At 46.3% G+C, this 25,592-nt stretch overlaps 2 protein-coding genes across 5 annotated transcripts in view; both read left to right on the forward strand.

Moving 5' to 3' along the window:
* The window catches only part of LOC144112919 (uncharacterized), a 58,337-nt gene that overhangs the window by 26,495 nt on the left and 6,250 nt on the right, over positions 1-25,592 (forward strand). The gene's annotated exons all lie outside the window — the stretch shown is intronic.
* On the forward strand, positions 14,273-20,022 carry LOC144112916 (uncharacterized). The gene is made up of 2 exons (XM_077645742.1): positions 14,273-14,754; positions 19,099-20,022. The coding sequence occupies exons 1-2, from the start codon at positions 14,643-14,645 to the stop codon at positions 19,788-19,790; spliced, it is 804 nt and encodes a 267-aa protein (XP_077501868.1). The 5' UTR covers positions 14,273-14,642; the 3' UTR covers positions 19,791-20,022.

Genomic DNA, 25,592 nt, shown 5'->3' on the forward strand with positions numbered 1-25,592 from the left:
TAGAATTATTTCTTTCTTAGCCCTGAAGTCTAGTTTCGTGACGAAAAATTATAGCAAAATATTGAGTACAAATTTATAAATTACGCTTTTTAGAAGTGTGGTCGTCAAAAATTGTGAGGTAATTTCTTTAATTTCAGTGCCGCATTTCTTTGACCAAAGCGATAGCGAAGATGCCATAAACTTTAAGGTTCGTTTTGTGACCTCTCACATTTTCTGCGACTGGATCGCTCACCTTCGTAATTCGCATGAAAATCAAATGATTCCATTTGTCGCAAACTATTCCTGAGACGTTGAGGAGCGTAATAAACCTCTCGATTTTTTCCCTACACGTGCAGTACTGTGTTAGTTATTTCTTGTAAGAAACGTTTTCATGTAACTATGCATGCATAAGTACTGATCATATAGAAAAAGAACTAATCGCGTCATCGTGCAGAACAGGGCTTTATGTACATGCTGGCATAAAAAACTGCGCACTATCTACTCAATTATTTGAGACCTTGGGGGGACTTGACGACGGTGTTAATTATAATTACCCAGAACTGCACCAGGTATAGCTATAAATAAAAGGAATTACTGAAAATAGCGTAGGAATTTGATATTTGCACCAAGTTTAGTTACATATCACATGCATGAATAACGAAAACACTTTTCATTGCCGCGTCCCCTCTCAATCTCGCCACGTGTCTGTTAGTAGCACGCGTGCGGCTGCTTCTTTTCAAACAAGCTTCGCGATCATGTACTACCTCATGAAACATGACACATGCATGATGCAATGAAAAACATATGGCGTTTAGCATACTTAAGGTACGCTATTCTAAGCACACCAACGCGACCGCGCAAGATTGACGCAACTTACCAGACTTCTTTCTACTCGAATGAAATAATTACGTCGTCATATCAAGAAACAGTTTCAAGTAAATATTAAATGTCATAAAACGCGCCATTAAAACATGGTGTGCTATTAACAAAAAAACGCATTCCTTGGGGGCGAGTGAACCTGTCGGCGCCCCGTGCACTCCGGCTCAAGGTGATAAGTACGTGTGCAGGTACATATGTCTTTTTTTTCATTGAGCAATTATCAGCCTACTATCCTGAAGTTTAGGTGAATGAACGCAGTAACTTGCATGCTATTAAGTGCATTGAGTGGCAGTGCCTATCGAATCCCAGACTTCGCGCTTTACTACCGTGGCGTAATGCCTGTTGGCCAGTTTCCGAATGCGGCATTTATGCGCGAGAAACCTATCGAGGCTAATTTAATATTTTTTATGCTACTACGCGGATCCAGCAGTGACGCAGCCGGTCAATACATGCTGCTTCTGCAGTTCACAGGCTTGAAGCAGCCGCCGGTAGCTGCGGCAGCTGCGGTAGACACGGGCAAGCGTAACCTGTTTTGCCTACCATGCGGAAGTCGCTGCTAACATCAGCGCCACCGCATCTTCGTGACGTCGCGGGGTGAAGGAGGTCCATAGCCAGTTGCTATATCCGGTATAATTCTTCATTATATCAGCTAATAAATTCTATAAACGCGTGCATCACGGCACGACGAATCATTTGACACCATCCAGTACCCCCTGCGACAAACGGTTCGGCCGTAATGGCCGTTTAAAGTTACTTGAATGCACCGTTTGGCGCCGGAAAAGTCGTCGGTATACGAATCCCACACATATATTGGTCTTCATCTCAATTAGTAATTTTATCCTCAAAAACATGCCAAGTCGTTTGACACCACTTCGAACATTATGCGTCAAACGGGTGGCCCCCAAATTTTATTATATCACCCGCCGCGGTGGCTCAGTGGTTAGGGCGCTCGACTACTGATCCGGAGTTCCTGCGTTCGAACCCGACCGCGGCGGCTGCGTTTTTATGCTAAGGCGCCCGTGTGCTGTGCTACGTCAGTGCACGTTTAAGATCCCCAGGTGGTCGAAATTATTCCGAAGCCCTCTACTACGGCACCTCTTCTTCCTTCTTTCACTCCCTCCTTTATCCCTTCACTTACGGCGTGGTTCAGGTGTCCAACGATATGAGACAGATACTGCGCCATTTCCTTTCCCCAAAAACCAATTATTATTATTACCAAATTTTATGCAAATGGTGGTCCTGGGGGGGGGGGGGGGGGGGGGGGGGATCCCACTTCGATGGTCGCTATACTGGCATATATATAATGGATCGAAAGTATATGTATTAATTGAGGCCACACGCTCACTTTTGCCGTGTGATATACTGTGGTCACGTGGTTGTGTTGTGTTGGGTTTTATGGCACATAGGCCATTAAGGCCATCATGCGCCAAGCTCAAGGTATAGAATTTGTTTTCTGTAGAATGTTTAGGAATATGAAAAATCGTCGATGGTGTAGATGGCCGAAAGAGATTGTACTGTCTAGTAATAACAGAGAAGAATAAATCTATAAATGGCTAAAGGTAAAAGCCCTAGAGAAGGCCAGGTAGCCTCAGCAACTATCCTTGGCTGGGCAAGGATCCTGAGGCTCCCAACCAATCAAAAAGCCCCATGCTTCTCAGGAATGAGAAAGTGGCTGAGGTGCATCATGTAATAAAGCAAACGAGTGGTTCAAAATTTAGTTTTTCAAGTACCCCTGCTTCTTTTAAAAAGCTAAAAATGGAAGGTATGTTAACAATGGCATTATCATCTAAGAGCAGTGCTGGATGAAAAGGAATGCATTCATTATAAAATTGAGTAAAGTACTTTTTTCTTAGTTTTTCCAGTTTCACAGATGAAAATAAAATGTGATTAACCGTAAGATCATCTCCGCATTCGCAAACAGGTTTGTCTTGATTTGTTAGCAAAAAGTTGTGCGTAAGGTGCGCGTGTGGCCTATCTGGAGACAACATAAAATCACTTCCTTAAAACGTTCCTGGTGCACACAATTTAAATTCACCCAAAATCGGCTTTACCAAGTGTAGTTTATTATTCACTTTGCCGTTTCATGCCGACTGCCATTTTTCACTTAATTTACGTTGTACTAAGTTCATGCAATCCTTAAAAGGTAAATTTACTTTCTTTATTTCCTTGCCATGAGCTTTTGCGGCGCAGATATCTGCCCTCTCGTTGCCTTTTATTCCGACATGACTGGGAACCCAGCAGAATTTTGTGTTTTGTCCTCGAGCTGTGGCTTTTGCTATCTTGTGTATGTCACCAGGAATCGGAGTCACTGCATTTGTAGAGTCCAGAGCTGTAAGTATACTGAGGGAGTCTGTGTAAATAATACTGCTGGTGAGGTTCTCATTTTCTATGTTTTTCTATGGCCACACAGACTGCGTAACATTTTGCAGTGAAGATGGATGAGCACTGTGGAAGTCGTACTGTTTTTTCAGACTTCCCTCGGACTACTGCGCTTCCTATGTAAACGTCCGTTTTTGAACCATCTGTATAAAACTGAGTAGAACTACTGTATTTTTCTTCAAGTGCAAGGAATTCTTGTACTATAATTTGTTGTGGAGTTTGTTTTTTATGGCACAGTCTAAGAATGAGATCACAGATTGCAGGAAAATTTTACCATGGAGGCAGTGGATCTCGTCGCTGAGCAATATATCAGGTACTGTATCTAGTGCGCCGAAGTTTTGGCACATCTGTTCAAAACGCAGGCCGAGTGGCCCGATAGCTAGCGGTTTGTTTTTAAACAGTGTTCTAGATGGGCACTTTGTGACTATTGGGTAACATAGGTGTTTGGGCAGCAAATGGATTTTTAAAATGTATGAGGATGTGAGCATGGTTCTTCTGTCTGCAGGTGACGGTTTGTTGATTCCTACATAAAGACTATTTATGGGCAACGTCCTGTAAGCACCAGAGGAAAGACGCAAACCTAAATTATGTATTGGATCTAGTCGTTTCACGGACGAAGGTCTCGCCGACCCGTAAACTAAACATCCGTAATCTAAGGTAGAGCGTACCACTGAGCAATAAATTTGTAAAAGAAATGTCCTGCCAGCCCCCCAATGCTTACGTGACAGTACTTTGAGTATATTTAGGGATCCGGAGGCTTTTTTTTTCAGTGCGTTTATACGAGGCAGGAAAGTGAGTTTTTTGTCAAAGGTTATCCCTAGAAATTTGTGCTCATTTTTGGCGGGTATCCGTGTTCCGTTCAGGTGTATGAATGGGTCGGCTTGTATGCCTCGATTCAGCGAGAAAAGAATGGCTACTGTTTTCTGTGTGGAAAACTGGAAACCGTTCTGATCTTCCCATGTCACTTACTGTTTTGGTCAATTTGACCTTCATTGCAGACAGACACGTGCTTGACAAAAGTAGTTAGTAAGAGCTAACGCTCTTAAAATCAATTGAGAGTAAGGTTCAGTGGTTAGGGCTTTCAGCGACTGAGCTGGAGTACCCGGGATTGAACACGACCGCGGCAGCCACGTTTCGATGGAGGCCAAACTCAAAAGGCGCCCGTGCGCTGTGCGATGTCAGTGCACGTTAAAGATCCCCCTGTGGTCAAAATTATTCTGAAGCCCTCCACTATGACCAACCTTTCTTCTTTCACTCCCACCTTCCTCCCTTCTCGTAAGCCCCCTTTGGGTGCCCTCCAAGATGTGAGACAATTACTGCGCCTAAATTTCCTTTCCTTACTAGTTTTTTCACTTCATCAGTCTAGTCATTCTCTTCTCTCTTTGAGTCTTTGTAACCTATTTGCACATTTTCTTGCCCAAAGAAGTGATGTACACAGCAAAAAACAACTACACAGGTAGTATTCACAAGTTTTAATGCATATAACACAACTCACGGCTGGGCTCGAAGCCAGCTAAATCTTATTATCAGAGTGCAAAAAGGTTATAAATCATGTTTGCTTTATTTGCAACATGTGATGGCAGGCTGTTCCAATATATATATATGTGGTACATAAATGACCTTCCGTAAAACAATTAGCATCACGTTATGCATTTTACTTTGTTATCATGGCCGCAGTGCCAGAAGATAGCGAGAAGTGGCTGAAATAAATCGTCATAAAGTATGGAATGATAGTAGAATTTGTGAAATAACATAAGGCTAGCAAACTGCTACCGTGACAGTGACTCTAGCTCGAAACAACTTTCCAATTTTGCTTTATTTACTATTCATACAGTCTTGCTTGATGTTTACTACACTTCAAATGCTTACCACTTCAATTCATAAGTGCACGTCATGCCAACACATACGGTCGGAAACAAAAATGGAGTATACCACTGGAGGTTCACTTACCATTGCTGTGCTATTTCTTGGCAGGATCAGGTGTAAAAACAAGTGAGGAGGTGACTGCTTTTATCTCGAGGCAAACCAGTCTGCTCCATCTGATCTGTAGCATTCCTGCCCAACGAAAACACCAAAAGGCATCGCAAGAGCAGCAAGCAACACAGTAGCACGAGGCATACAGCAGTTTTGCTCCCGGCAGCAGATGTAAAGCTAGCCTACCAAAGGCCTTTCACCGATTCCAAGGCCATAATCAGTCCGACTCCACGCAGGCATGCAGCAGGCATGTATGGCTAGAGTTAGTATTGGCTGCTGGTATGCATAGGAGATGCTTGAGTGATATTTTTCTTGTGTTAAGTGCCACATGCATTTCTAGGCCATGCAAAGTGGTGCTCCATCAAAATGTACTCATAAGGTGATATCTACAATGTTAGAGCAGTTGACACCATACCAACCACAACAGAGAAGTGTTAGGTTGTCAAAGGAAGCATATAGACTACCAGAGAAGTGGAATAAACAGGGTAAGCTTATTGTGTAAGTGAAGCACCTGAGGCCAGTGAGCTATAAATTGGTTTTGAGGGAGGGAAAGAAGCATTAACCGTCTCACTTCTCCATGGACACCTCAACCATGCTGTGAGGGAAGGGATGAAGGAGGGAGTGAAAGAAAAGGGGGGTAAAGACAGAAGGTGCCACAGTGGAGGGCTTTGGAAAATTTTCGACCACTTGGGGATCTCTCTTTCGCGTGTGCTGTGCTGACATCGCACAGCACATGGGTGCCTTTTGCGTTTCCCCTCCACCAAACCCAGCTGATAACCTTAGCCGTGCTCTGAAAGCATCATGCACTAGTATTGTTGCAGCCAGTACTACATCACTGAACCATATCACAGGAGAAAATGTGGCAGAAAGTAAAACAAAATAAAGAGCCATTGCAGAGCTTGCTCTGGTAGCTACACAGTGTTACACAGTGGCTTGAGCCCAACTTGTGGACCAGGATCCTCTAAACTGTGGTAGTCCAATGGAAGTGATCCTTTACAGACATGGCAGCTATGTGCTTGGACCACTTTTTGCGTGTCCTGAGGCCGTATTTTGTGAAAATCCATCCCATTGCTATTTCATTTGGTCCTTTGCCATTCGTTGCTGCTCCCATTGCCGCAGGGCATTAGAGCAGGTGTTACGCTGGTTCTGACAGAAACATGCTCACAATGCCACCTGCTTGCATTAACACATCTCAAGTCCGTGTCGCACTGGCTGGCAGGCATAGATGCCAAAGAAAAACGACATCTTTGACATGCCTGAAGAGCTTTATCACCAATAATGCCCTCTCAGGAAAGAGCTTCTAAGACAAATTGGCAGAGCGTGGTCCGTGTGACTCGGCCGGACTGGATGTGGCAGCAAGATGCTGGCTAGTGGCGGTGCTGTGGCCACATTGGCTATGTCTGGGATTTAGGCATTCACTTTCCTACCTGCTGTTCCTTTTGCAACATTGACAACATGGCTAAGTGGAATGGATTATTTATTACAGAATACAGCCCCTGGAAGCTTTGTCCCCAATAGTACCCAGTGCCACTAAAAGCACTATTCTTTCTTTTTGTATCATCTAATCTCAATTCCTGCACATTTTGAGTGGTGCAGATGAAGAAGAGATAGGAGAGCACCTGGAAAGGAGCAGACCATCAGCTTCAAACATCAAGCCTGGCATAATGTTGCACATCCATTTATCATAAAACTTAACTCTTTTGTACAACTCTTGCCACAAATTTTACGTTATGACCCACTTAACGTTGCTTTTTTTCCAGCTTTGCCTCAAAATGCTGAGCCAGTGCTGAATGCACTCACATTTTCCAGCGAGTTTTCTATAAAAGCTAAGCACATTATCAAAGAGAATGAAATTGTTTCTTCAGCTTCAAACCCATGTGTAGTTTCTGCAAACGTTTCTGTGCAGTCAGTAAGACTTTCATTCCTTGTACTATACCTTTTATTAAATGAGAAATCAGTTTTCTCTGCATGTACCGCGAACACAAAAAATTTATTATTCACTGAATGCATAGTGCACGTTGCTGTTGCTACTGTAAAAAAAGCACAAATCTCACACTTATTACTAAATTTTGGGCCAGAGTCATTAGGTTTGTCAAGGATAAATGCATATAAATGATAACAATGCATGCAATGTCAAACATAAAAGACATTACACACCTAAGAAGGCCCCTTAAGGGCTTTTGTAAAGATGGAGTGCACACTAACTTTGGTACACAGTCATCAAGCTCTGTCAAAGGTAAATTCACCTACTTAAAAATACAATTAAACTCAATCAAAAACAAATGACCATCCACACCTAAGAAAATGCCACACTTGTTTGCATAAACATCAAAAACAAAACATCCTGCACACCTAAAAAGGAACCCTACGAGTTTTTGTAAAGATGGAGCGCATACGGCATTCTTCTTTGAGCGTCTCTTGCAAGCTGTCATACAGTCAGTTACATTAAAGAGCTTATCATCCTTGAAAAAGAATAGCCTGACATGCAGAAGTCCGTCCAAAATTCGGACAATTTCAAAAGGAGGTCCTTGCGAGTGACGCAGTTCAGAAACACCTCACGCATTTACGCGTCCCATCTTGTCTTGTCACCGGGGCAACTGAATCCATCTCCCACAATGCAAGCCGGATGTGCCTGCAATGATGGCAAGTGTGCGAAGCACACATCGAGGGCCTTCACCTTCTCCTCTGGTACCCACTCATAAAACCCGAAGTCCACAAAGAACACCTGGAGAACATCACTGTGGCCAACTGACACAACTTGTCCTCTGTACCAACGCGCGTCGTGATTGCTCCTCGCAGCCACAAGCTCTCTTTGGCCTTTGTGAACGATCTGACCTCGCTGAATTTCCTGAGATTGCACTCACGTTGCATGTCTTCCATGAGGCCTTTCAAAGACAGCTTTGACCTGGAAGCCATGCCTACGACAATCAGCTGCACAAATGACTTTTCCCATAAGGCAATACCAGGAAGAAGAAACTTGGGCTATTATTGCATGCAGACACCTGTCCAAACACCCAGCTTTCCACAACAGGTGGCTGCATTATTCTTGAAAGGCTCAGAACTGGCTCATTTACGTGCAGTAGCGCTTAATTCGCTTCTTCAGCAACATGGCTGTAAACGCAATATTGTCCGTGCTTACAGGTGCCTTGTGCGTTGAAAAATTTGCAGATGCGGTGACCATTTTTGACAGTAAACTTCGAGGTTGCCACACCTGGGTCATCGGTGTTCACACCGTAGCTATTAAGCACATCGTTGTAGTCATCCTGCATAGGATCAAACTGCATGTCTCCAAAATTTGTACTTTGTCCAGGTGTTGTCTTTCTCGCCTTTCAATCGGCATCCTTGCATAGCCATCTCTGATCCTGCACTCAGCCACATTGCCATGAGTCTTGCTAAACAATTTTACCAAGTGGACTTTGTCACCAAATTTGTCACCACCGTTCTGTCTCTCCAGAACTTCCACTGTAAGCTTGGTGTCAGCCTGAGTGAGTGCTTCAAAACTCGCGACAGCTGCCTCTGTCCACTCTGACCATGGTGCAATACCAGTAAGATGGAACCTCAGTGCAAGAGGGTTTATGGAACGAAGCCTTCTGTCTAGCCTGAACAGGCATGAAGAACTCACTACTTTCCTATTGCCATAATCTATTAAAAATATGAAACATCACAGTCCAGAACCTCTTCAACTCTTACCCTGGCTCCCGTCGCATGTGGAAAATCACGACAGATCAAGTATGAACCTTTTTTAACTTCACGTTCAGAGCATGCGCTCTCGCTGCATGAGGAGCTTATAATGCTGCACACTTCCAAAAGGTCTTTCGATCTGGAAGTCAGCTGTCCATGTGATCAGGTGTGCATTTAAATATATGTGACTATAATGTCTCAGGAACATCCCCTTGGTTCTTCCGCCGTCGCTAATTCACAGCAAGGCGCCGACCCCTCGCTGGGAGTGTCAGCGCGGTCTGAAAGAGTCGATGGTGGTGTTTCAGGCGTCTTGGTGGAGCCTTCTTCACACGAGGGCGATGCAAGCCTGCTTGTAGCTTGGGCTGGGTTTCCGTCCATAGCCGGGATGTCATAAAGTTAACTCAGGAATTGGGCATAGCCACTATAGACAAGATTCTCGTCAACATTTAGTCTAACCGGTCCCATTCTCGTTGTGGAGCATATAACGAACAGATCAACCTCGCAGACGCCCATGTCTGAGACGCTGTGGAATATGGCTTCGTATTCGCAGCTGCTGGGCAACATGTTCATCAAGTCCCAGCGTGTGCTGCTCAGTGTTGGCCGTAACCTACGCAGGCAGCATTCCACGGTCCCGCGCGGTTCGGCTGCCGCTCGCTCGTCGATGGGGTACACACAGTTCAGCTCGACAATATCTTCGCAGCCGGTGTCTACGTACAGGATTCTGGCCAGTGCATGTAAGCCGTTCGAATTTCTGTGCACGTCTCTTATCTGCGCGCGAAGACCCTCTTCCATTCTGCCGTCCTGGCACACCAGGCAAAACATTCCAACAAAGACTTTGTGTAAGTGGCGTCTCCCGTCGCCAACGCACAACTTCTCGTAGGGGTATTCAGGCAAGCCAGGCGGGTTGTAACGAAGGAAGACTTTGGCTGGTCCATCGTAGTAAGTCACACGAACTGGGACGCGAACTTTAAAAGGCACATCACGCGGCCGTGGTATTGAATGCGTCGCAACCACTGCAGTCTCAACATAGTTCGCCGGAGCCATCGTGGATTTTCCGTAGACGCCTTATGCCACAGCTATGATCCCGCACAGCAAGAGAGAGACCGCGGCACGACACGACTAAGCCATAAACAAGGAAAAATTAATGGAGACTGCCGAACACCCCGTCCAAAAGCGCTCGGAGCTGTATGAACTGTGAGCCCCGCGGCACCGTGAAGCTGTCCAGCGCCACCAGCGTCTCGAACATGTCTCGAACTATTTCGAACACAGAGGGACAGAGGACAAAGGCAGAGCCGGGAAGCGCGCGTTTCCGTTCGATGATGATGATGATGATGATACTGGCTATCCCTTTGTATCGGGAGATCAACGGCACTAAGAACCGGATCAAGCCAAGAAGGTAACAATAATAAAAATTAAAAAATAAAAACACCTAACACACGCTCATGGCACGGTTTGGTCCCCTGAGCCTTCAAGGAGCGTGACCGTGTCGTGTGCGCCACCAATGTTCCAAACGTTCGCTTCGTTCGCTCATCCAGCTTCCATTGCGGTGGCTCGTCGGGTCGGCGAAAACTGAGTGCCATCGCTAGTGCCCCGTGGCTGTTGGATCTAAAGCCCCTAGATACGCTTTTTTTAGAAAAGCTCATGAAGGGACTTTAATTTGATCCGCTGATCGCGTCAGGTGGCATGGGACCTACTGAGGAATTGTCCTGTGCATCCGAAACCGACGGGTGTAGGCCTGCACATTCCAACACGATGTGCTCGATGGTTTTATCAGCGCCTCCGCAGAGTTCACACGTCGTGCTCATACCCTCCGTGTACTTTGCTCGAAGACATCGGCCAGGGCTGGCTTCTCGCGGGCTGTCTGCTGCCAACGACGCTGCTCCTCGCATCGCACTTTTCTCGGATCTTTTGCCGTCCGTTGGGTTGGAAACTTGAAGTACGGGGGGGGGGGGGGTACCACTCTGTATTTATCCGCCAGACTCTTGGTGCGACGGGCCCACTTGGTGTTGACACACCTCAGGTGGACATACTTGAACACTTCCCGCGCCCAGCGACCGTCCTGCATTTCGCTAAGACGGCGCTCGTAGCTCAGTTTGGCTACGGCTTCCCGTGCCTCAAAGGAGGACCACCCCAGATCACCTTGTACCGCCTCGTTCGGCACACTGCCGTGAGCTCCCATGGCCATTCGTCCCACCTCTCTGCCGCGTCTCCAAACCTTGGCGAGTCACGGAGGATAAACAGATGACTGCGTTGCCGAAGGTAAGGCCTGGCACCGCCACCGCCTTCCATAGCGATCGGGTGACTTCAAAACGTTTGAAAGCCCATAAGGCGCGTGAGCTCAGGAAAGCCCGTCGTCTGATGGCCTTCGTCCGGAGTTGCTTCTCGAAATCCTGTACATAGTTGCGGCCCGCCGAGATTTCTATTCCCAGGTATCTGTAGGATGGCAACCAAAGGACACTGTTGTTCTGAAGATGCAGGGGTAGGGTCTCTTGTCCACTGTCCTCGGACGCCTCCGGCGGGAACCTGACTGCTGCAGACTTTGTGGCGTTGAAATGGAGCCCGAGGCCATCGCCCTCAGATGAGCATATGTCTAGGAGGCTCTGGAGATCTCCCGTGTTGTCCGCAAGCAGTACTATATCGTCTGCGTACAGGAGGGCTGGTAGCCTGTGAGTACGAGTGGCGCCATCCTCCATGTAGGTGAGGCTGAACCCAACTCCGCTCTCCAAAAGGCGCTGCTCCATCCCCAAGATAAACAACATGAACAGGATCGGCGACATAGGGCAGTCCTGACGCAATCCCCTAGACATGCTGATTGGCCTGGTGATTGAGGCCCCCCAGTGAATCACAGCCTGGGTTTCAGTGTATAAAGCCTTCACCAAGTGTAGTAGCGGTTCTGGGATAGCCTGTTCCTCCAAGACCTCCCACAGTTGATTGTGCTCCACTGAGTCGTATGCCTGGGCTATATCCAGAAAGCCCAGTACCAGCTCTCGCTTCTCTTTGGTGGCGATCTCAATTGAAGATGTCACAACGAAAAGGTTGTCTTCCAGTCGGCAATTGGGTCGAAAGCCATTTTGCAGTTCGCCCAGAATTTGAGCACCTTCCGCCCATCTCTGTATGCGAGCTTGCAGAATGTGGCAAAACAAGCGATACAAAGCAGATGTTACCACAGTGGGTCTATAGCTTTTCAAGAGGGCCTTGTCTCCTCCTCTCTTTAGTACCAGCCGTATCCTTGAGCACCGCCACCCTGGTGGAGCAGTGCCTGTGGTCTTTACATCGTTCAAGGCGTCCCTGAGCTGTTCCCGTGTTCTTTTTTCCATCTTTTTTATTAGTAACGGTGGTATGCCATCCAGCCCTGCTGCCGAGCTTCCCGCCATGTGTCGCAGTGCTCGCTTCAGCTCCCCCTCTGTGACTGTGTCACATCCCGATCCGGCAGGTGGGCTTGCGGGTGGTAGTGCTGCACTATCCTGGCCTATCAGGGATTGAAACTGGTGGGCCATATGTGTTTCAATGTAGCCCAGGCAGGCTGCTTCCACGTACTCCTCCCCTGTGGTTGGTTCTCGCAGGGTCACCGTGTCAGCTTTAGCCACTGGCTGAAGTGTCTGGATATATCGGCAGAATTTCGCTGGGCCATCTCTGCCAGCTGATTTGATTTCATGGAGGAGCTTTCTGTTAACTGCCAGCATCTTCTGTTGTACCAAAGCGGCCATATGCTTTTTCTCTTCAATGTATGCCTCCCACAGCCTATTTATTATTTCAGGTGTGCCCTGCAGTGTAGCATGTCGAAGCTCTCTACAAGCGACTTTACGTTGCTTTAGGGCATTGGACACCTCTTTGTCCCACCATGCTTTAGGTCTATGTCTTCTGGAGTACTTCTGGATTGGCCGGCTAGCTTTTACTGCAGTTATTGCCTTTTTTACCCAGAGTTCAAAGTCTTCATATGATTGCACATCTACACCCTCCGCCTCGCTCTCCAGCATGCCACAATGTCGTCAATTTCTGTCGTCAAATCATTTCAATGTTCTGGGCGTGCCCTGTCAACATGTGTATGACCCTCCCTTCCAAATGACAGCACAAAGCTGTTGTGGTCGCTTCCAATGCTTTGGGGGCCTTCTTCATCTATCACCATCTCTTGAAGCTGAGGTAGAAAGGCATGTGCTATTAAGCAGTAGTCTATGCTGCTGGTCTTCTTGTGCATAGTCCAAGTTGTCTTCCCCCTACACTTGTCTGTGGTATTTACAACCACTATAAGTCTTGTCTTTGGGACCAGTCCAGGAGCAGTCTGCCCATTCTATCCGTCACACCATCTAGATCCAAGGTCCTTGCATGCGTTTTTCATTCCTTCATTCCACACTGAAAGCCCAGTAGGGGTGGTCGCCGTCTGGGGGAGACCGTATACTATGAAGCGGTGCTGTGGAGCCCGCTGCAACCACGTATCCAGGTGGCCTTTCACTTTCTGAAAGGCATCCTCCGCTGGCCAATCCTCCTTTCTTCCATCATTTATCCCAGCATGTAGTACCACCAGGGCCTCCTGCGCCTGCCAGACATCCGTTGCATCATTGAGGGCCTCACAGGCCTCTTGGAGGGTTGCGTCTGCCTCTGTCCTGATGTGTACTCTCTTGTGCCACTTTGAAGCCTGTAGTATAGCGGGCTTCATACGGTAGGCGTTGTGATCCCCGTATAGGAAAACACTTTGGTCTTTCCTTTCCTGTCCATGTGGGCTCCCATGTTTCTCCCCTTTTTTTTGGTGTCTATACTCTGAGCCTCGTACTTTAGGTGTTTGGTGGCGCGGCTGCTGGATATACTTTGCTGTTGTTTGGGTACTTCCTCCTGTGACAGGTTGGGTAGTATCAGCTAAGCTCCTGGCCTCCTCCTCTTCACTTCCACTTGTGTTCTCTTTTCCACTTCTGCATGGCTCTGGTGCAGGCTGTCCTGGCATTTGCTCCTTTAGGGTGCCCACCGACTCCCCGGCCATTGGTTCGACAGCGGCTGGCTGCCGCACACGAGTTGTCCCCGAACACAGCTCGCTCAGTGTCTGCCTTAGTTCAACTACTTGTTCTTCCACAGCAGTCCTCTTTCTTCTCTCCGCCTCAAGCTCCGCCTTTAGGCCGTTTCTTTCCACCTCAATCGCAGTGAGTTCGGCGTCCAACCGCGCCTTGATGTTGGCGATCTCCAGCTTCCAGTTTTCCTTCTCTTTAGCCGCTTAGGTAGTGAGCTCATCCCGCAAAGCGTTCATCCTTATGCATTGGTGGCACTTGAAAGCAGGGTCTTCCCGAGCTTCGTGTACGGTGTCGTAGGGCTTGTCCTCCAAAACGAGCCACGATTTGCATGTCGTACACTGGACCTACTTCTTGATCGCAGAGTCTTCCTCAGTGGTCTCCTTCGTCTGGCCACGACGCCTTATGGCAAAAAGGGTGGTGGCGGGAAAAAGGGGGTGTCGTTCACTCACTTCTGACAATCTTACTCCTAACTCATCGCGTCGCAGCGCTCACACACGAATTGTCGCACGCACATCCGCACCCCTACTCCTTTAGGAGCGGATCGGCAGTTCCAATTAGTCGCTAACGGACTTCAGCACACACGAAGGCACCGTGCACTAACAGTAGTAAACCGATTCACATAAAGGTCGCCTGCCCTTGTTCGCTGCAGACGAGCCCAATGTTGCCCATACCCGTTCCCGACAAGTGCAATGTTGCCAAAACAGACGCTACAGCCAAGTTCAGTGTCGCCCACGGCCGTTCCCGACAAATGCAATGTTGTGCAGCTGTTGCCTGCTGTTGGAAACATGCGCTGAAGACGCCCCGCATCTGGCAGGCCCAAGTTGTATTGTAGTAACGCTAACCTGGCCTGCATTTGTGAGAATAGGTGAGTGTCATGGGCAGTCTGTAAAATTCCTGGCCTTTCACAATAAGCAAGCCAACATTCCTGCTGGCACTTTTGTTTCATTGTCGGTGATTTTTCTGCGTAACCGTCGCTTTGTTGAGTCTTTTCTCTTAGCAGGGCTGCTGTAATGTCCCTGCCGGAGTGGTTTTTGTATGATGTAGGTTTTCAGCGTATATTTTCGTGGTTTACTGCAAAAATTGTCACGACAGTCCATACTCATTTTGCCCATTTTTCGTCATGGGTTGTGGCACATTTTTTTCAAATTGTTGAATCGTCAAACGTTCGTATCCATCTCACACCTCTCCTGAAAGCTGCGCGCGGTTACGGGTGACGTTGTCGCATGATTGATTTGGCGAAACTGAAATAAAGTAGCTGAAGTGACGAACTGTCAGGTAACCTAGAACATTGCATTGGGCTGTAAGATCATTTCCTTTAGACGCTGTTGCAAACAGTTTCATGATGGCATATACTTGCTGTCTTATCTTAACATTGGACACAGGAATGGAAAAATCCCACTAAGCACAACCTCCCCTAACTAAACTGTTCAGAGTTTAAACAGTAGTCATTATTAATATTGCGTCCACTGCTATGTGTCTAATCTGAGCTCGATGTGGCATCCACATATCTTCTGCAATCTGTGATCTGGTAGGTCTTAAACATAGGTGATAGTGCTTCTGAAAGTACATGCTTCTCTCACTTAGAGACCTGCTTTCCATGCTTGGTTTATGTGCTTGCTCCTTTTCTCCAATGCATAATGACTCTTTTGATGTTGTGTAGTGAGCCCCCCTTTGATGGCTTGGAGTTTGTCTAGTGTCCTCAGAATAAAAAAAAAGGTGGCTACTTCTCTGAACATCAACATTTTTTTTTAAGAGTTACTTGCACCACCCCATAGGACATTACAGCAAGGAGTTAAAAATGTTGAAAAAGAAAATAGTCTACTCATTGAAACCATGGAAGAAAGCACCATTGGATAATGTATGAACAGTACTTGACACTAAGCTGTTCTACTCTAGGATAGGTAAAAAACAGAAGAATGGAAAACATCATCCTTTAAGGAAAGCTCTTTTACCTTTAAATGCTTCAATATGTAATTAAGTTGTTGGTTGAGTATATTTCTCACAGTTTACAGCAGTTTTAGCAAGTAAATATTGTAGAAAGATTTTTATCCAAGATTTTTCCCGTGGTCGTTCTGCTGCTGTTTCTATTACAGTTTACGTTTGCTCTGTCATTCTGAGTTAGTCTTTAATTTCCCGGTGGAAATCAAGCAACACTGTTGTGAATTTTTTCAATTTACTTATAAGTGGTCATGTATGCAAGCCCCAACAAACACATCCATACTCAAGTATTGGTCAGAGTTGACTATCAGCTGTATTCTGAAATCACTTTGCAAATGACCGAATCTCTACTGTAATAAACCCGGAACTGATGGCTGCCTCGTTCCAAATGTAATTCACATGCTTAATCCAAGGCCTGAGATAAAAAGCACTGCTATACATAAATTTCTTGCTTGTTCTCAAAGTAATATGATTAACTCTGTACCTATCGAAGTGATTACAACACTTTCTTGTAAAGGTGATGTGAACAGTTTGCAAAGCTTTTAGCAAAGTAGGTGAATCATACACAATTTGTGAATTACACTGGGGGAATGTCATAAGGACCAAATACCTTGGCCTAATTAACATCTTGGAATAATATACCAATCCCGTTAACTCAAAATCTGACCTCCAGCATGCGGTCTAGCTTAGCAGGTGGTGTGAAGCTAACAGTATGTGAGCAAGACGGCATACAGATGACAAATAACCTCTGCAAAGTTTTGTTTGACATACATTATTGTTTATTCAAAAACTAGTGCAGTTATGAGGTAAATAAATTAGTAGAGGAGGAGGCCCCAAGTAGAAACTGTCGGGGGACCTCCTGTTGTTAATTGTATATATGACGCATATTAAACATATGGTAGATAGCAACTACATATCGGAAAGCAGGTGCAGCAGGAATTAACAATCACAACAAAAAATTTGATTAAGCATGCTCAATTTTACAAACTCATTAAGGAACATGGCAAAAAGAGAACACAATACTATACAAAAGCACTCAAGCAATAAAAGCCATACACAATAAATACAGGGTTCATTGGCATGGCAAATGAAGGTAATTAAAAAGTACACACATTTTTAAACCTTTTATGGAATAATGCTTCTGTACTAGATGATGTGATGAATGTTAGTAGAGAGTTGCAGACAGTGATTGCTGAGAATAATGAATAAAAACGAAATAAACTCTAGAATATCATCACTTTTCAAGCCACGTATAGAGCTGTTGTCTGCACCAAAAAAAAAAAATCGGTCGTAGTGTACAGTATATCGTGCAGACTGTAAAACCATGTGCATGTGGGTGAAAGTGGAAACTTTGTTGAAAGGTTGAAACAACACCAGTATGATGTTGCAAACAAGAAAGCTTCGTCAAATGCACTCGCCAAAAATTCTTAAAGCAAGCAGCATCATATAGATTGAGCAACGCGTGCATTTTGAAAACAGAAAAGAATCTCCAGAGCCGTCTATATCTACAATCCTTAAGGATTCAGACAACCAAACACACTCTTAATCGCACTGACGGGGCACTTCCTAGTGCATACGCCCGCTGCCTAAGGCACATTTTTAAGCTTAAATAGCCAGCCTTTCACGTCTGTACCTGTTTGTGAACAAGGCTCCCGTGTGGGAGCCGAAACGTCATTTAAGAGTTCATTTTATTTTGGTCGGTGTTCTGCCTTCTTCATGTATACCCCGAACCAGACGGGTTTCTGTCTAACCCTCGACTTCATCAACTTACGCCGGTCGTATGGCCAAAGAGCAATCACCGAAATCTGTCGATTTACTTCCGTGACTACTCGAGTGGCATCATTCAAAGGGCACTTGACCTTCAACATGACATGCAAGACACTTGGCCTCATTCCTCGGCCCCTCCGCCTCAACAGGCCCGTTGCAGCAAGTTTCGGCTACAGCATTGTCGCCAAGGCTGAACGACTTCTACTACAGGCAAGAATTTTGGATTGCAAACAAACGATTAGGAAACTAGAAACCAAAGCTTTCTTTGCACGGTGCCGGCTAGAGCACCAGTACTCGGCAGTATTCCCAAGCGTGCAGCTACATGCCAATTTTCAGGCCAAATTATCTGCTGCCAGAGCAGAACAGTCCCACGAAAACAAACTCAACAGGCTCACACATCAGGATAGGCCTGCACGCACCAACGTCACTTTGTCAACAGTCCACAACCTGTCCGCTTATAAGCCTGATCCTGCTCAAATGTCTGCACTCAACCTGGGCCTAAACTTCAATGTGGCACTGGCCCCAGACCGCAGAAAATATTGTATGCACGGTGGAGAACGCAATCAGCAAGGTGGAACCTTCCCGCCACGAAGAAGCACGTACTCGTGCACTCGGCGTTTCGAGGCTGCAAACGCTTCAGGCCTCCTCGACACTCTTCAGTTCAGTGCAGTGCCATCAAGCAACTCCACGCTAATGCCAGTTTGGTCATTCTACCAGCTGACAAAGGAAATGCCACTGTTCTCGACAAGGTCTACTACTGTGCCAAAATGCTGGCCCTGCTGAATGACCAGAGCACTTACGTGTCTCAAGGAGGATCCAATGCCAAAGATACAGACACAGTTGCAAAAGCTTCTGTCGGACGTCTTTCGCTTTCTGCCACCCCAACATAAGTCTCTCTACTTAGCTCTACTATGTCACAATGACTCAGCACCGGCGTACTATGGCCTTCCTAAGGTACACAAAACCGATGTTCCAATGAGGCCTATCGCAGATTTTACCCATTCACCCCTCTACAAGCTCTCCGGCTTCCTGCACCGCATACTGGCTCTGCTCATTGGAAGAACCCCCACCAATGTGCCTCATTCTGCTGACTTTATATAAAAAGTTCGAAACGTGCATCTTGAGGACTGTGACATGATGGTCTCTTTTGATGTCAAGTCGCTCTTCACGAGTGTTCCAACTGACTTAGCAGTCGAGGTTTGCGCGGCGGCCCTGGAATCTGATGCTACTTCGCCTGGCAGGTCGCCAATCGATGTGCCAGATCTCAGGCGACTCCTGCGTTTCTGCCTGAGTAACACATATTTTACTTTCGACCAGGTGTTTTACAAACAGGTTCACGGCGCAGCCATGGGTGCTTCAGTTTCTGTTACCGCTGCAAACCTAACAATGGAATAGCTGGAAAGCCGCACACTAGATTCATTCAGCCCACAGCCAAAGATTTTTGTGCAGTACATTGATGATTGCTTTGCTATTATCAACAAGGATGTTTTACTTTATTTTGCAGCAAATCTGAACAGCATCGAAAGAGTCGTCCAGTTCACAGTTGAAAAAGAAGAGGATGGACAGCTTCCGTTTTTGGATGTCTTAGTGAAACGAAGCCAATCCATGCTCTCATTCAAAGTGTACAGGGAGAGCACTCATACTGGCTGCTATCTTCACTTTCACTCCCTTCACCCAGCCTCTCACAAAAGATCAGTGGTTGCCTCGCTTTTTCATCGAGCATACCGGATCTGCACAGAGCCAGAGGATGTGAAAGCCGACCATCGAAGTGTTCGCAAGGACTTCTCCGAATGTGGCTACCCGTTGCCTTTCGTCAACGCTGTGGAACGCAAACTGCTGCAACCCCCACGATCTGACAGTAGCCCAGCCGCCAAAAAATGTGCACCTGTGCCATACATGCCCGGGATCAACGAAGCCTTGGCACGCATCTTGCGATCTTATGACTCTGAGGTGTCACACGTGCCGGCAAAAAAGTTGCGGCAAGCCCTCGTCAACGTAAAATACTGCCTGCCGAAAGAAAAATTTCCGGGCATAGTGTACACTATACCGTGCAGAGACTGTAACCATGTGTATATGGGGGAAAGTGGAAACTTTGTTAAAAGGTTGAAACAACACCAGCATGATGTTGCAAACAAGAAAGCGTCGTCAAATGCACTCGCCGAACATTCTGAAAGCCAGCAGCATGATGTAGATTGAAGCAATGCACGCATTTTAAAAACAGAAAAGAACCTCTAGAGCCGTCTATGCCTAGACTCCTTAATCATTCAGACAACCGAACACACTCTTAATCGCACTGACGGGGCACTTTCTAGTGTATACGCCTGCTGCCTAGGGCACATTTTCAAGCTTAAATAGCCAGCCTTACACATCTGCACCTGTTTGTGAACAAGGCTCCCGTGTGGGAGCTGAAACATCATTTAGGAGTTCATTTTATTTTGCCCGGTGTTCTGCCTTCTCCACGTACAGCCCCGACCAGACAGGTTTCCGTCCAACCCTTGACTTCATACAGCAAGCATATACTTTCTAGAGAGCCCAACAGGGGACCTAAACTCAAAAGCCTGCATGTGTTAGTTCAAGCTCTAAGTCATCCTGTTAGTATTGCAGCCACGGCAAAAAAATGTGAAGTTGCTTCCGTGCATGTTGCACAAAGCATTATCTAACATTGTCTCTAATCCTAAGTTTCAGTGTACTTCAAAAATGCAGAAAGATGACACTGAGAAACTGCCAGAAAGCACATGTTAGGTCCAACAGGTTTGCAGCATAAGAATCCAGTTATCTAAAAGCTTCCTGCTATATTTTATTCCATTGCAAGGAAAGTAACTTCAAACACTCTGTGAACTGCAGCTACTAGCCTGCTAAATATACCTATTAACTGAAACAGGTGCTATCAGACTCCACAGCCTTGGCAAAAGAATAGGAAACTGGAAAGGGGTAGGTAATGCAGGCAGCACTGCAGCAAAAACGCTTTTATAACCAAAGAGTAGACATGAAGGTTCATCGTGAGAGGCACTGAATGGAACTGTAAAGTGAGAGTGCGATTTATTTGTGTCCTAAGTCTGTGTACACAGTGCTGTATCAAAAATATCGTTACAATAGCATGCATATATTCTTAAAGACTGAATAGAAAATTTCTGTTGACAGTGTCAGCATGGAGCCTCTTGTTTTGTTTTGAGTTTCAGATTGCTAACTGTTTTAGGGCAAGGATAATATTGGTGAATGGAAGATGCTCTTAAAATGCTCATTCACAATGTAGTCCAAAGTGGTTAAGGGAAACACTAGAGGCGAAGTGCATTTAAATTGGGCAGCAATTACTCGTGAGTTTCAACTTGATCGCAGTTATTGGGTTGCAGAGCAAAGCTAGACAGCTTTCTCAGAAGCTTTGCAGCTGGAGGAAAATTCGTCTTAGTCTTGGGATAAAACCAGGGACCACTGCTTGCTTGGGCAGTCACTCTACATTTAAGCTAACCAGGATGCCTAGCAGATGTCATGGTGAGGTCGAATTTGTCAACAACCTGAAGCAAGAATGGTGTTAGTCTCTCTCTGAGTTGTTGATCAATTAGTTCTCTTTACCTAAATGGTTTGAAGCTTCTGACACCATGAGACACTAACTACGCAGGAAATAGTTCGGGATAGCCCTTCGCCTTTTGCTTCTGACAGCCTATGCAAAAGTTCTGGAGGCAGCATGGTCACATTGCATTAAGTGTATGTCTCTTCAGTCTTCTTTACGTGCTTGAAATTAATCCGGAGCCCTCCACTAAGGCGACCCTTGTAGCCGGCGGGTTGTTTTTGGATGTTAAACCCTACAATTAACAAATTTTACACGTGCGGTATGCAGGTGCCGTAGATGGGGCAGAGAGAAAGTCAAGAAGAGAGGCAATCCAGTGATTTTTACGCTGCTCAGAAGTCAAGTCGCATGTGTTGAGCGAAGGCACAGCGGATTCGAGGGCAGAGAGGCTGGCAAGCTCGGCCAGTAGTGGGGAGCGGGACAAGGCATCAGCATCATGGTGCTTGCAGCCCGAGCGATATACGGCACGTATGTTATATTCTTGTATATGGAGAGCCCGTCGAGCCATGGCAGGCAACCGGAGGGATCTTTTAGCGAAGAAAGCCAACATAGGGCATGGTGGTTGGTGACCACGTCAAAAGGATGGCCATTATGATAAAGTCGAAACTTGCCAAGGGCCCAGACAATGGCCCATCTAGGCCACCTTAGCCAAGCACTCTTTAGTATACTTCATACACTGTCTGGCGACTTACTAGCGAAGTGGAGCTGCAATAAACGTTTTTCCAAGAACTCTCGTCCCGCAAACTTTTGGGCCCGATAGTACATATGTGAATAGTGGCGTGTCGCGTCCACGAAATATGCGGTGCGGCACTGCTGTATTCTTGTAAACGCGGCTTATCTCAGCCTGCAATCTTTGCCTGTCCAATTGTGAAACGAGATATGACGCATCGAGAAAAGGGGTTGAGACTGCACAATTATAATAGCTTCGCCATATCTTCCATGTACCGCCATGAATGCTAGCACCTCCGTTCAGCCGCTGCTGTGGTTATTGTGCTCGGCTCCTGACCCGAAAGACGCGGGTTCGATCCCGCGGCGGCTGTCGCATTTCGATGGAGGCGTTAATGCTAGAGGCCCGTGTACTGTCTGATGGCAGTACACGCTATGGAACCGAAACCAATCTTGTTTCGGTTGCGAGAGAGCATTTGATTCAAGAAAGAGTATCTAGACCTACGGTGTACATATGTAGCTTGTAAATTTCTGTTTGAAATACTTCTGCCTGGCAGATCTGCCGCTGCCGTGATGCAGGCGCTGTCGTGACTCGGACAGGAAAAAAAATGATGCCGGTTTTAGGAATAACATTTTCACGCATCAAAATTGAGACAAGTTGGTGCAGCTGTAGGTCAACGCGCTTCGATGACAAAAAAAAAATGGTGAAGTTGCATTCCGAGTGCATTCTTTGCAGAGTTTCGGTTTTGATTTTACGGTTTGCAGTTTTGTCTAAAATCTGTACTTTCGTTATTTTTGCTGTCAGCTTTCATTGTTTTTATGGTGCTATTGTGGTGTCATTTCTTAATAATTCTGAGCCATGTTTCCAGCGCATTTCGTATCAGTTGCAGAAAAAGTTCATTTCGTAGGTAGCGTTGTAGCGCCATCTGCCTGGGACGGCCTGCCCATCGACATCAGCATCATCCTTCGTGCCGCGGGTCGTTTGTATCTGTGGCTGGATTGGTGCTGTTCTTGCGTTTGTTGTAACACTAAGTGCATTTTTAAGCGCAAGCAAAAAGTTGTGCTGCAGTGTTCAAGTATGACACGTTGGAGCAAGTTCAGGCGAGCTCTCCGTGCTGCGCGGCTACCTACACGGCCTTCGTTAGTACTGTACTAATTTTTGGGAAAACAGCAGTTGAGGTACCATATGGTCACTTTTCTTTTCGGAGGCTTTTACTGCTGCGTAATCCTACCGGACAGGGTCGAGTTCATACCGCGTAAATGTATGTACCACCAGCAGCAAAAGTTATTGGGGTGCGTGTTCTCGGGGCAGAAAAGTTATTGTGGGGCTTCCTCGCGACCTAGTGCTTTAAAAATGCTACCAGCGTGTGGCGAATGCAAGTCCCCTCGTTCAGACACTTCGAGCGATTGGCTTACGTGGCGCTTGGCTACTGTGCCGGAGTTCCCGGGTTCGAACCCGACTGCGGCGGCCGCGTTATCGAAGGAAGCCAAACGCAAAGGCGCCCGTGTGCTGTGCGATGTGAGTACACGTTAAACATCCCTTGGTGGTCGAAATTATTCCGGAGCCGTACACTACGGCACATCTTTCTTCCTTTCTTCTCTCAGTCCCTCCTTTACCCCTTCCCTTACGGCACGGTTCAGTTGTCCGACAAGATGCGAGACAGATACTGCCCCATTTCTTTTCCCCAAAAACCAATCTTCTTCTTCTTCCCCGTACACTCCCACCTCGTAAATTTTGCCTGCCGATAGTACCTCCGTGTGACGCGATTCGAAATTGATCACTTCAGGCCTGACCTGTTCAATTAAGCGAGTTCACACAGTTAATTTTCTTTGAAATACTGAGCGCAGTGTGCGAGCTCAGCCACTGTGACCCTGTATAGTAAACGGGTACCGCACAAGGGAGGGGGAGAATGGTAGGGTTTTAACGTAGTTAAACCGAGTATATGTGTGAAAGCACGTGTTTAGCCTGGTTGTCTCATGGTTTTGCTTTGCTAGGTCGTCGGCAGTTCTGGCTACGAGACTAGTTCTAGAGTAGTTGTTGATGGAAGACGACGACATGCAATGCACAGCGCGAGCGTGTGTTGCAGTTTAACGCGAACCGGGGTCGTCTGCGGCAGCAGCATGGTGCTCTCGTGCACAGGCCAGCGAAATTGATCTGCTCGCGCCTCCGCGGGTTCGAATCCCAGTCCCGGCAATATTTATTTTATTATGTTTGCCAAGGTCATCCTCAAGGTCAAGCTTCACACTAACTCTGTAAGCCAGTTAGACCTCATGAAGTAGTACTTTCACACTAAAATATTAGCCCTCCTGAGCCGAAATGACAGTGACAACGTTTACAATTGCTGTACAGTTGATGCCTTCATAACCGTATAAAGACACTCCATAAGCACATTTCTGACCAGTCCAGCTCGATTCAGCACCTCAAATGAGTGTGAACGCGGCTACCAGTTTAGTTTGACATAACTAGTGTTAACAGAGGTCATCAACATGCTTCAGCAAAGCATCTGTATTTGATAGCCTCTTCTCTCTCTTTTTTTTCTTACTGTAAGTGTTGTTCACCACCACTGCCTGCTCATAATGACAACAGGTTAACATGTCTTGTATTTGGCAACAGCATGGCAAGACAGCATAATACATTTGTAGCGAAGTCTGCCAAACAAGTTGTGGTACTATGTATTGCTGAACTTGGCATCACCGTATGCTGATTTTGTGAAATAACATTGAGTGGCAGTTAAGTCTTGGTGCGTTTTTCTCAGATCTATCTGCTGTAGGTCAAAGTTTGGGCACATGAGTGCAAAACAGATTTGTTGAAAATACTTTTCATGAAAACAGTTACTTATGGTACTGAGTACTATGTAACAAGAAAGTATCTGCTGAGACTATGTTCAACTTTTAAAAAATGTCTGAACAGTGAAAAGTAAATCATTCATAGTGTCGTGGCACAGGGGTTCACTCGAACCCGGGCTCCGTTGGGTAACGGGTCCGAGCCTTCGGGTTGAAGAAATATGGAACTTCAAGCTTGGGAAAACGAAAAACAAACGGGTTTACTGGCACTTTTCAAGAAACTTGATTACATAATTTAGAAGGAAACAAAGAGCAAACAGTCAAGAATTAAAAGTTCATAGCGTCGAGCAACTGGGTGAGCCTTGTCGTCAGGGCCCAGAGCGATCGTTCGTACTCAGGACACTCGTTAAATACACTGAGGCTCCGCCGCTTTCACCACACGATTCACAGATCGGAAGAGTCGCCGCACATAGCACGCTGAGCCCTGTAGGAATGGGCAAGGAGGATACGGAGGTCCGTTGCTACTTCGTCCTCGGGAATGCGCTTCTGCCCACTTCCTTTCGTCATCTTGTCCATCGTTGGTCGCGTCTCACGGTCCGACATAGGGGAGCATGCGTGGGAGATTCCACGGGTAGTTTCCCCGAGACATCTTTTTTTTCTTTTTCGTAAGGTCAACGAGGGGTCAAACAACGTGCCCCCAGCAGGGTTGTAAAATTGAGAATAAGAAAAGGAGCATTACAAAAAAACCTGTGTTTGCTTATAAGAACAGATAACAGTGTCCCCAAAAATATCTGGGAGGAATGTATGCAAAAGGACGTAGCAAACATGTTTGAAGTTATCTGCCAGCATCTCGCCTCCCCCCCCCCTTTCCAGAAAAAAAAAAACTTGAAGCATGTTATGAGTAATACAAGAATGGGTACAAGTGTTTAAGTTCATTCTAAATATAGATTTTTTAAAGTATTTGCAAGATACCAAGTTATCAT

Source organism: Amblyomma americanum, chromosome 1 (assembly GCF_052857255.1).
Source record: "Amblyomma americanum isolate KBUSLIRL-KWMA chromosome 1, ASM5285725v1, whole genome shotgun sequence".
NCBI classification, from domain to species: domain Eukaryota; kingdom Metazoa; phylum Arthropoda; class Arachnida; order Ixodida; family Ixodidae; genus Amblyomma; species Amblyomma americanum.

Excerpts from the sequence above, each read along its gene's own strand:
- LOC144112916 (XM_077645742.1), top strand. The coding sequence starts at position 14,643 with ATGTTGTGCAGCTGTTGCCTGCTGTTGGAAACATGCGCTGAAGACGCC. Across the intron at positions 14,755-19,098 it reads GCCTGCATTTGTGAGAATAG|CAAATCTGAACAGCATCGAA; the intron begins GTGAGTGTCATG and ends TTTATTTTGCAG.